At 37.7% G+C, this 12,582-nt stretch overlaps 1 protein-coding gene across 30 annotated transcripts in view; it reads left to right on the top strand.

The window, feature by feature from the left end:
• The window catches only part of CEP70 (centrosomal protein 70), a 96,798-nt gene that overhangs the window by 16,150 nt on the left and 68,066 nt on the right, over positions 1-12,582 (top strand). For 18 of the 30 annotated variants that reach the window (XR_011251455.1, XR_011251458.1, XM_069564280.1 and 15 more), the window contains 3 exons: positions 1,522-1,612; positions 1,732-1,855; positions 2,175-2,355. Coding sequence is in view for 27 of the 30 variants with exons in the window: in XM_069564280.1 (XP_069420381.1) it covers positions 1,522-1,612; positions 1,732-1,855; positions 2,175-2,355 (396 nt within the window). In the remaining 3 variants the exon portion in view is untranslated. The remainder of the gene's footprint in view (positions 1-1,521; positions 1,613-1,731; positions 1,856-2,174; positions 2,356-12,582) is intronic. The other 12 variants (XR_011251469.1, XM_069564355.1, XM_069564402.1 and 9 more) reach the window with 2 other exon arrangements.

The following is a 12,582-nucleotide window of genomic DNA, read 5'->3' on the forward strand; positions in this document are numbered from 1 at the left end:
CTAGCAACAGTTTTAGTTCTGTTTCTTTAATCTTTGTGACCAGAAGACAAAAATAAGGGGAAAAAATGGTCAGGGTGGGGAGAGTTACAGAAAGGATGAAACAGAAAAAAGTCAGCAGTCAAAAGGAAAATTTTGTTTGGTATTGTGAGCCATAATCCTACGAAAGAGTCATCAGAACAATTTGGTTTTTGTCGTGATAGGTTTTTTAAAATTGAAGTATAGTTGATTTACAGTATTAACTTCAGGTGTGTAACATAGTGAATCAATAGTTTTACAGATTTTATTCCATTAAAAGTTATTATAAGATAATAGTTATAATTCTCTGGCTATACAGTATATCCTTGTTGCTTATCTATTTTGGTAGATTTTTTAATGTCTGAGGGGAATTTGAATGTGAGTGTGATAGCTGTTCAGTCATGCCTGACTCTGCAACCCCATGGACTGCAAAGTAGCCTACCAGGCTCCTCTGTCCATGGAATTCTCTAGGCAAGAACACTGGAGTGGGTTGCCATTTCCTTCTCCATTGATATGAAGAGTAATACTTTTATTTGAACTTTTAAAAATTTTCTAGGAGAGAGGGAGGGGAAAAATTCTCCAAATTATTAGTATTAACATTATTATAATATTTACTTGCTATTCACTAATAAAATAGAATAGATACTTTTCAAGCATTTAAATAAATTAGATACTTTTCAGGCATTTAAATAAATTGAAAATTTACTCAAATCACCTTTTTACAAATATACTTATGTTATATAAGATATTTAAGGTCTTTTAAAAAGAATGCAAAGTATCTCACACACTTGATTTTAAAATTGATCATTGTACTTAAGAACCTGTTATTGATGTTAATATCATGAATTTAAATGTCATTTTAAAAATATCTGTTTCTGTTCTTACTGTATTTTATGTTCTTTTCTTCCCCATTGTTTTTATTTATAGTTAGATTTTATTCTTTTTTTAATTTGGAGAGAGTTCCCTTCTCAGGGTAAATACATATTTCAAATCAGGGATACAAAACTTAGGAGTGTCTTTCAGAATATTTTTACTATAATCAGTCACCTAGATGGACAGACTCCTTTTCATAGTTAGACCTTGTCCATTATACAAGGAACTACCTAAGTTATTGGCTCTTCCAGTCAGATATGTTTGATTTTGTTGTGACCCTGGTCATTGTTAAGGTGACAGTTAAATAAAAAACCCTAAATAAAAAGTTCAGTTAAATAAGAAACTTAAGGTCTGTTTAATTCACTGAAATTATTAGGCTTTTAATTTACTCATTAAGACCTATATATGTGTTCTGGAATTATGTAAGTATCCGTGCTTATTTGCATCCTTTTTAGTCTAATTTTGTTAGAAATAAATCTGTTTTAATTTTAATCATTATGTGTGTATAAAAATTCATATTAAAGATTTTGGAGAAAAAGTCTGTTGTTCTGAAAATAAAGGAAATTATTTATAAGAGGGCATTTCTTCACCCTATATCTTAAAGTTGATCCCTCTGTCTCCTTGTAATTGTAGCGGGAGGAAGCAGAATGGGAAAACATGAATGTGCTGCTGATGATGCATGGCTTAAAGCCTTTATCTCTAGTCAAAAGAACAGATATGAAAGGTAATCAAATTATATTCTTGCTCCTTAAGATAAAAGGCTTTTTTTGTTAAAAATTTTCAATATTAATTTTTTTCTTATCTTCATTTTTACTATGTGTATTACATTTCAAAAAAATGTAGATCTCATCATTTTTGACAAACAGTCATCACAGACCATGAGGGAGAATTTAAAAACAATGATGGAGGAAACATCACGTCAACAGAACATGATCCAGGAGCTCATAGAAACTAATAAACAGCTTAAGTAAGAAAATGGAAAAAAATCTGTTTTGAATTGTATGTGAACAAATTATATGCATTTAAAAAAATAACTCGCTTAAAAATAATCTTGGAATTTAATTTTCCATTGACTAAATATTAAGTAAAAAATATTTTTAGCAGGTAAATCATTTGGTAATAGTTTCGATATATAATGATACCCTATGTTTCCTCTGTTGGTTTGTGTTATAGAAATTTTAAGAATGCAAAAAAATTTTAGAAAGTTGTTATGTTGTTAGATGAATATGTTGGTTGATATGATTTGTTTCTATTACTAAGAGAAGGAATTGTGTGTCTGTTACTAGAAATGAACTTCAGCAACAGCAAAGCCGAGCAGCAGATCAGGAACAACGAGCTAATGACTTGGAACAAATTATGGAGAGTGTGAAGTCCAAAATTGGTGAAATGGAGGATGAATCTGTAAATAGGGTTTGCCAGCAACAGAATAAAATAAAAGAACTTCAAAAGGAGCATAAAGCTTTACAGGTACTGAGTTAAACATTTTCTTACATGATAGTCTTAAAACACCTTGTCAGTGTTACAGGTGACTTCCATGTTGCTTAACTCAGTGATCCTTATGTTCCTTTACCTATTATTGTCATTGTCTTGAAATTCTTTCTTTGCTGTTTCCAGAATATCTTCTCTTCTGGTTTTCCTCTAACCCCACTGGTTATTTTTTGATCCCTTTGTTGATTCTTCTCATTTTCCATGACTCATCCCTTCAGTTCAGTCGCTCAGTCATGTCCGACCTTTTGCGACCCCATAAATTGCAGCACGCCAGGCCTCCCTGTCCATCACCAACTCCTAGAGTTCACTCAGACTCACATCCATCAAGTCAATGATGCCATCTAGCCATCTTATCCTGTCGTCCCCTTCTCCTCCTGCCCCCAATCCCTCCCAGCATCAGGGTCTTTTCTAATGAGTCAACTCTTCGCATGAGGTGGCCAAAGTATTGGAGTTTCAGCTTCAGCATCAGTCTTTCCAATGAATACCCAGGACTGATCTCCTTCAGAATGGACTGGTTGGATCTCCTTGCAGTCCAAGGGACTCTCAAGAGTCTTCTCCAACACCACAGTTCAAAAGCATCAATTCTTTGGCGCTCAGGCTTTTTTCACAGTCCAACTCTCACATCCATACATGAGCACTGGAAAAACCATAACCTTGACTAGACGGACCTTTGTTGGCAAAGTAATGTCTCTGCTTTTTCATATGCTATCTAGGTTGGTCATAACTTTCCTTCCAAGGAGCAAGCGTCTTTTAATTTCATGGCTGCAATCACCATCTGCAGTGATTTTGGAGACCCCCAAAATAAAGTCTGACACTGTTTCCACTGTTTGCCCATCTCTTTCCCATGAGGTGATGGGACCAGATGCCATGATCTTCGTTTTCTGAACGTTAAGCTTTAAACCAACTTTTTCACTCTCCTCTTTCACTTTCATCAAGAGGCTCTTCAGTTCCTCTTCACTTTCTGCCATAAGGGTGTTATCATCTGCTTATCTGAGGTTATTAATATTTCTCCCTGCAATCTTGATTTCCAGCTTGTGCTTCTTCCAGCCCAGCGTTTCTCATGATGTACTTTGCATAGAAGTTAAATAAGCAGGGTGACAATATACAGCCTTGACATATTCCTTTTCCTATTTGGAACCAGTCTGTTGTTCCATGTCCAGTTCTAACTGTTGCTTCCTGACCTGCATATAGGTTTCTCAAGAGGCAGGTCAGGTGGTCTGGTATTCCCATCTCTCAGAATTCTCCACAGTTTATTGTGATCCACACAGTCAAAGGCTTTGGCACAGTCAATAAAGCACAAATAGATGTTTTTTCTGGAACTCTCTTGCTTTTTCCATGATCCAGTGGATGTTGGCAATTTGATCTCTGGTTCCTCTGCCTTTTCTAAAACTAGCTTGAACATGAGGGAGTTCACGGTTCACGTATTGCTGAAGCCTGGCTTGGAGAATTTTGAGCATTACTTTGCTAGCATGTGAGATGAGTGCAAGCTTGTGCAGTAGTTTGAGCATTGTTTGGCATTGCCTTTTTTGGGATTGGAATGAAAACTGACCTTTTCCAGTCCTGTGGCCACTGCTGAGTTTTCCAAATTTGCTGGCATATTGAGTGCAGCACTTTCACAGCATCATCTTTCAGGATTTGATATAGCTGAATTGGAATTACATCACCTCCACTAGCTTTGTTCATAGTGATGCTTTCTAAGGCCCACTTGACTTCACATTCCAGGATGTCTGGCTGTAGGTGAGTGATCACACCGTCATGGTTATCTGGGTTGTACTCATCCCTTGCTGCTGCTGCTGCTGAGTCGCTCAGTCGTGTCTGACTCTGTGCGACCCCATAGATGGCAGACCAACAGGCTCCCCGTCCCTGGGATTCTCCAGGCAAGAAGGATTAGGTTGCCATCCTTCTCCAATGCATGAAAGTGAAAAGTGAAAGTGAAGTCGCTCAGTCGTGTCTGACTCTTAGCCACCCCATGGACTGCAGCCTATCAGACTCCTCCGTCCGTGGGATTTTCCAGGCAAGAGTACTGGAGTGGGCTGCCATTGCCTTCTCCGACCTTTCTTTTTCCTATAAATTCTAACTTCTTTGGTGATGCTCAGTCTAAGTCATAGTACTTTTAAATCTGTGGCACAGGCTTCTTCCCTTAATTGCATATTTACATCCTGCATCCTACTTGATATCTCTATTGGATGGCTAATTAGGCATGTAGAACTTTTTAACATGTCCAAAACCATACCTGGATTTCCTCCCCAAACTTTTGTCTTTTAGTCTCCACTCTGGTCCAAGTCACTTTCATTTCTTTCCTGTGTCTTTCTTGGTTTCCCTACTCCAAGCCTTGCCTTTTTCAATGTGCTCTCAACATTGTAGCACTCTCTAACTTCACTTTTTCTTTTTTTTAAGGGAAAAATCCAAAACTCTTTACCATGATCTTACATGATTGTCCCTGTGTTGCACCTCTTGCATATTCTATTCCAGTCACACTGGCATTCTTGATTTTCTTTGAACATTTTCCTTGAACATTCTCACCTCAGGGACTTTGTATATTTTGTTCTTTTTCCCGCTACCATGCGTGGTTTTTTAGCTGCGTGGTTTGTTTCGTCTCTGCTTACTCAAGTGTCACATCACCATCTCTCCGGGATTCCTTTTTTGACTGCTTCACTTACAGTTGGCAGTCCTATCCCCCAACATATCATCTGGCCTTCCCTGCTTTGTTTTATCCATAGTTCTTACCACCATCTAACATGCTGATATACTATACACTTTGTTTGTATATCTCTGTGTTAGAATGCAAGCTTCATGAGGGCTGATATTTTTGTCTGTTTTGTCTAGGGCTGAGAAAATGTCTGCTTTATTATTAGTTGTAGATGCTCAATAGATATTTGAATTATTGATTATAAAATTTTTAGTTTTTTATTGAAATAGCAATGTTATAACATTGAATATTTAATTCCTAATTTAAAAAACCTCTTTTAAAACTTGGGTGTTTATTGTAGTTGAAAGAAAGAAATCTTTTGTAGGAAAAATCAATATTTAGTTGTGTAAGACATTACAGATTAGAAACAGTATATCATTATAAATGTTTTCTGTTGGCACAGCATTATGTGTACCTGTTGCATACAAGGTGTTTAGCTGCCTAAAGGGACAGTACTCCTTAGGCAGGGTCTGGCTGTCCCCTCAGTTTATGCTAGCAGCATTGGAAGGATGTGATAAGTTAAATTTCAGGGATCAGAGAGAAACAGCACGAGATACTAAGAATTCCTGGTATGAAGCTGCAGGCAGTTGGTGTTCTGCCCTCATTTAGGCTGCCAGCTTGGGGCCAGCAGTGCTGGACCTGTTGGTGTTCATAGCTCCAGGGAAGATACTATCATTCTTTGGCCAAGCCTGTTTCTGTTATTTATCAGTCAATAAGATCTAGCATTTACGTTTTTAGGTTTGCTTTGTTAGGTAGCGTTCCTTATCAACAGTATATTCTAAACTCTCTCTGTGGGGAGGGGGATTTTGGACATATTTCTCTATGCATTTGATTTTGACCTTCATCTCAGATATAGAACATGTAGAAATATGAAGCTCTGTAGCTCAGGGGTCCCCAGTCTCTTGGATCTAATACCTGGTAAGAGGTGGAGCTGATGTAATAATAATAAAGTACACAGTAAATATAATACACTTGAATCATCCCAACCCCCCTCCCCCATCTGTAGAAAGATTGTCTTCCACAGAATCAGTTGCTAGTGCCAAAAAAGCTGGGGACCATTGCTTTAACTGATCAACTTACTGATGTGGGAAGCAGCCATCAGGTGGTGCTGATAGAGGGAGTTGAAGGCAGAGAGATCTGTGTGGGTTTTTTTTTTCTTTTCTTAAGGAAGATACCTGTTTTTTTTTTCCTTAGAGAGATTGATCTATAAATAATTACAAGCTGAATTATTATAATTAAGGCTTATGAATTTACCAGGGTTTTAGACAATTCAAAGAAAAATGCTTGAGTATTCATTGGTAAGGGGTGATTTGAATGGAGTGTCAACATATTTTCTGTCAAGTATTTCATCTGTCCTAAATGAATTATAGGCCATTTAAGTTTTCACTTCAGGGTTCAGAGTTTTATTATATAGCTTTTAAATGTGTACAGAGGAATTCTCATGTTCCAGTCGGCCATGGGAAACAGACAGAATTAGGTTGGGGGCGTGAAAACTTGGTTTTGTGAAAGGGTGTGTGTGCTCAGTAGTGTCTGACTCTTGGCCATCCCGTGGACTAGCATGCCAGGCTCCTCTGTCTGTGGAATTTTCTAGGCAAGAATACTGGAGCGGGTTGCCATTGCCTACTCCAGGGGATCTTCTTGATCCAGGGATTGAACCCACGTGTTTCTTGCATCTACTGCATTGGGGATTGGATTCTTTTCTGCTGGGCCACCTGGAAAGCCCTGGGGAAGGGTATCTATGCTAATTTGATCAGTTGAAACTAGTTGCTTGCTTGTTTCTTAAGTACATGAAGGGCAAAGCCTCAAGGGCAATTCCCAAGAAATTGCTGCCCCTCAGTGTTGCCTGATTTTTTGTACAATTCTGTCACAGATTGGTCATATATTCTATTCTGTACTAGTTAATTTGTGCTTTCTTGGGGAAGATGGAAGTGCTCCTGGAAAAGAATTATTTCACAGTTTCAGGCACATTTTTTTGGGGGGGGCATACACTTGTTTCCAGTGTTAGAATGGTTTAGTGCTGCATATTTTGCAGTTGAGAGAAAGGAAACATTGATTTTGTGTGTATGTGGCAGAGAGATCAAGGAAATTAATAGATGTTTGACAATAATACTTTGAAAGATTGTTATTGAGAGATTGCTGGGAAATGCAGAAACTAAAAGACAACATTTCTATGTTCTGCAGTGCAGTTTTCCTCTTTCTGTACTTAGACAACATGTGTTAGCATCTGTAGATATAGTTTGACAAATTTTTCAGTCCTCTTAAGATCAATGCAGAGTACATCATGTGAAATGCTGGACTAGATGAAGCACAAGCTGGAATCAAGATTGCCGGGAGAAATATCAATAACCTCAGATATGCAGATGACACCACTCTTATGGCAGAAGGCGAAGAGGAACTAAAGAGCCTCTTGATGAAAGTGAAAGAGGAGAGTAAAAAAGTTGGTTTAAAACTCGGCTTTTGAAAAACGAAGATCATGGCATCTGGTCCCATCACTTCATGGCAAATAGATGGGGAAACATGGAAATAGTGACAGACTTTATTTTCTTGGGCTCCAAAGTCACTGTAGATGGTGACTACATCCATGAAATTAAAAGATGCTTGCTCCTTGGAAGAAAAGCTATGACCAACCTAGACAGCATATTAAAAAGCAGAGACATTACTTTGCCAACAAAGGTCAGTATAGTCAAAACTGTGGTTTCTTCAGTAGTCATGTATGGATGTGAGAATTGGACTATAAAGAAACCTGAGGGCTGAATAATTGATGCTTTTGAACTGTGGTGTTGGAGAAGACTCTTGGACTGCAAGAAGATCCAGCCAGTCCCTTGGACTGCAAGGGGCCTAAAGGAAATCAGTCCTGAATATTCATTGGAAGGACTGGTGCTGAAGCTGAGCTCCAGTACTTTGGCCACCTGATGTGAAGAACTGACTCATTGGAAGACCCTGATGTTGAGAATCATTGAAAGCAGGAGGAGAAGGGGACGACGGGATGAGATGATTGGATGGCATCACTGACTCAGTCAATGGACATGAGTTTGAGTAAACTCTGGGAGTTGGTGATAGACAGGGAGGCCTGGCGTGCTGCAGTCCATGGGGTCACAGAGTCGGACATGACTTAGCGACTGAACTGAAAGATCTAAGCAGGTGATTTCAGTTTTAAATCAATGTGATCAGTCTCAGCATGTAGTCTCCCTCTTCTTTCTCCATAGGGAATATATGGATCAGAAAGCTGATTTTTGCTTTTCTTTTAGTGGTTACCTTAAAGATTAAAATATGCACTCTTGACTTCTCAAAATGTAATGTTACTTTGTACTGTCTACCTTATTCTATGACATTGGCAAGATTGTTTTATAATTATTACATTCTTCAACTTATTGTTGTATATTTCAATTCTGTATTTTTATTCTCTATACATTTATTTACTACTGACAGTTGAAATAGCACAAAATATTTTCTTCCTGTTGTTTAAACTTTTAATAAGCAGAGGAAAAAAAATCTAGTTTTATACTGTCTGTCCTAATTATTATGTATTGTTCCAGCCATCCAGTGTGGGCTTCCCAAGTGGCTCAGTGCTAAAGAATCCACCTGCTAATGCAGGAGATGCAAGATACACCAGTTTTATCCCTGGGTCGGGAAGATCCCCTAAAGGAGGAAATGGCAACCCACTCCAGTGTTCTTGCCTGGAAAATGCCATGGACAGAGGAGCCTGGAGGGCTACAGGCTGTGGGGTCACAAAGAGTTGGACACGATTGAGCACACACCACCTCCTTTGGCAAACCACTCAGTGTAAAGCCACCAAGCTCTTCTGTACACTTCTCCACAAGTCCTTTAGCTTCAATTTCTTTTTTCTTACTTTTGTGTTGGATTTCCCTATCGACTTTAGCTTTCTGCAATACACAGGGAACCATGAGACAGAGTGTTTCTTAGGTCCAAATGAGAAAATAGATCTACTATTTATTAACATCAGCAAGATATTCCTAACAAATGATGACCTTATGAGTAACTGACATCTAGGTAGGGAGGAAAGAGAGATCAGAAGGATGGCAGGGCTTATTAAAATTGTTATTGGGCCCTCTCCAGATTCTTGGTCAGTAATACCTGAGAAATATGAATATTGCTCCCACAAGATTCTTAAGTTTTTTAGTGAAAGGATAGCTTGCGCACAGGGAAAAGGTGGAAAAGAGTGCCAAATTCTGGTGAACTTTCAGGGAAGTCCGGTTTTAAAGGGATTGTGAGGCAGGGGGCCACAGTGTGCCTGATTAGCTTGTGCTCAGTTCTTGGATTGGTTGACATCAAGGTGAAGTTTCAGGTATCATCAACCTTCCGATTTCAAATGTTCTGGTGTCTGCATGCTTGCAGTCAGCAGATTTCATCTGGAGGGGGTCTATCTCCCATAAAAACAGCTTAGTAATGTGTGTCATTCTTTTATATCTTTCAGGGAACTGGGAGTTCAGTGATTCTTCTTTGTGGCAGATTTATGTGTGTGTGTATATATATATATATATATATATATCAGTGGAACAGAGATAATTTTTTATTCCTGTGGGTCCCTGGGTGTTATCTCTGAGGCCCAAGCTTTCAGGTACTTTTGTTGTACCAAGCCTGTCAAGGCTACTTGCTCAAGGCCATTTTCTTGGTTCTTCTCTAAAATGGTATTCTTGTCTTCTTGTCTCAAAATCATTGTTCATCTTTCACTCAACGTGATTACTTTAAGATTCATGCATGTTGCTGGATGTATCAACAGATTACTATGTTGTGTGAATATACTGCAGTTTGTTGATTTGCCTGTTGATGGACATTAGACTTGTTTCCACTTCTGGCTAATACAAATAAAACTTTTACAAAATTGTGTTATTCTGTGGCCTTATGCTTTCTTTCTCTCTTGGTAGATACCTAAGACCAGAATTGCTAAGAGTAAGTGTATAGTTAACTTCTTAAGATGCTGCCTGTGACTTGTCTTCATTCTCTCAGTGTCTTGAAGGAGCATAAGTACTTAAATTTGATGAAGTTCACCCTATCAGTTTTGTTTTTTTTAAATAGATTGTGTTTTTGATTTGTATATAAAGACAACTTTTCATAGCCCAAGGTTACAATATCCAGTTGTTCCACCACTATTTGTTTAAAAAAACTATCCTTTCTCCATTAGATTGCCTTTGTATCTTTGGTGAGAATCAGTGTATGTGTGGGTCTATTTCTGGATTATCCTGCTCCATTGATATATGTATCTTTGTTTACACCAGAACCACATTGCTTTGATTACTGTTAATCTGAAAATAGGCACTCTGAGTCTTCTACTTTTGTTCTTTTTCAGTATCATGTTGGCTGTTTAATTTTTAAAACATTTTAAAATTTACTAAAAAAAATTTATTGGAATATAGTGGATTTACAATGTTGTGCTAGTTTCAGATGTACAGCAAAATAAATCATTTATATATTACATGTATCTTTTTTTCAGACTCTTTTCCCTTATAGGTAACTGCAAAGTATTGAGTAGAGTTCCCTGGGCTATACAGAAGGTCCATGTCTTGCTATTGTAAACAATGCTGCAGTGAACACTGGGGTGTATGTATCTTTTCAAATTGTAGTTTTCTCTGGATATATGCCCAAGAGTGGGATTGCTGGATCATATGATAGTTCTGTATTTTTTGAAAGAACCTTCATACTGTTCTCCATAATGGTTGTACCAATGTGCATTCCCACCCACAGTATAGGAAGGTTCCTTTTTCTCTATACCCTCTCCGGCATTTATTGTTTGTAGATTTGGTGATGATGGTTATTATGATTGGTATGAAATGTAATCTCATTGTAGTTTTGATTCGCATTTCTCTAATAAGTGATGTTAAGCATATTTTCATGTGCTTTTTGCTATCTGTATGTGTTTGAAGAAATGTCTATTTAGATCTTCCACCTATTGTTTGATTGGGTTGTTTCTTTTTTTTTTTTTATATTGAGCTTGCATAAGCTATATGCTTTGTAAATTACTCCCTTCTTGGTCACTTGGTTTGCAAATACTTTATCTCACATGTCTTGTGGAATCTTAGTTCCCTAACCAGGGCTTGAACGTACACCTTTGGCTGTCTTTTGGTTTATGATTTCCTTTGCTGGGCAAAAGTTATTAAGTTTAATTAGGTCCAATTTGTTTATTTTTGTTTTTATTTTCATTACTCTAGGAGATGAATCAAAAAAGATACTTATGTGATATATGTCAGAAAGTGTTCTGCCTTTGTTTTCCTCTAAGAGTTTTATAGCATCCGGCCTTACATTTAGATCATTACTCCATTTCAAGTTTATTTTTGTGTATGGTGTTCATTAGATCAAATCAGTCAGTCCTAAAGGAAATCAACCCTGAATACTCAGTGGAAGGACTGATGGTAAAACTGAAGTTCCAGTGCTTTGGCCACCTGATGTGAAGCGCCAACTCACTGGAAAAGACCCTAATGCTGGGAAAATTGAAGGCAAAAGGAGAAGAGGGCAGCAGAGGATAAGATGATTAGATAGCATCACTGACTCAGTGGACATGAACTTGAGAAGAATCCCAGAGCTAGTGAAGGACAGGGAAGCCTGGTATGCCGCAGTCCATGGAGCCGCAAAGAATTGGACATAGCTTAGCGACTGAACAACAACAAATGGTGTTAGTGTTCTAATTTCATTTCTTTCCCTGAAAATGGATTTTTACCCTGAAATTTCAGCACATCTTTTTAATGTGTTTATTTTTATTTATAATTTATTTATTTGGCTGTGCCGGGTCATAGTGGTGGCATGTGGGATCTAGTTCCCTGTCCAGGGATTGAACCTGGGCCCCTGCATTGGGAGCACAGAGTCTTAACTGCTGGAATGGGAGGCCCCTAATTTCATTCTTTTGTATGCAGCAGTCCAGTTTTCCTATTACCATTTATTGATAAGACTGTCTTTTCTCCCGTGTATATTTTTGCCTCCTTTGTCATAGATTAAATGACCATAGGGGTATAGGTTTATCTCTGGACTTTATACCCTGTCCCATGGATCTATATTTCTGTTTTTGTGCCAGTTCCATACTGTGAGTCAGGGAACCTGATTTCCTCCAGCTCTGTTTTTCTTTCTAAAGATTACTTTGGCTATTCAGGGTCTTTTATGTTTCCATATAAATTGTAAAAATTTTTTGTTATAATTCTGTGAAGGATGCCATTGGTAATTTGATAGGTGTTGCATTGAATCTGTAGATTGCTTTGAATTGTATAGTCATTTTGACTATATTCTTTCAATCCAAAAACATAGTATATGTCTACATCTGTTTGTGCCATCTTTGATCTCTTTCATCAGCATTTTATAGTTTTCTGAGTACAGGTCTTTTGCCTCCTTAGGTAGGTTTATTCTTCAGTATTTTATTCTTTTTGATGCAACAGTAAATGGAATCATTTCCTTAATTTCTCTGATTTTTGTTGTTAGTGTATAGGAATGTAAGAAATTTCTGTGTGTTAATTTTGTATCCTGCAACTTTACCACATTGACTGAGCTCTAGTAGTTTTCTGGTAGCATCTTTA

This window comes from Ovis canadensis, chromosome 1 (assembly GCF_042477335.2).
Source record: "Ovis canadensis isolate MfBH-ARS-UI-01 breed Bighorn chromosome 1, ARS-UI_OviCan_v2, whole genome shotgun sequence".
NCBI classification, from domain to species: Eukaryota; Metazoa; Chordata; class Mammalia; order Artiodactyla; family Bovidae; genus Ovis; species Ovis canadensis.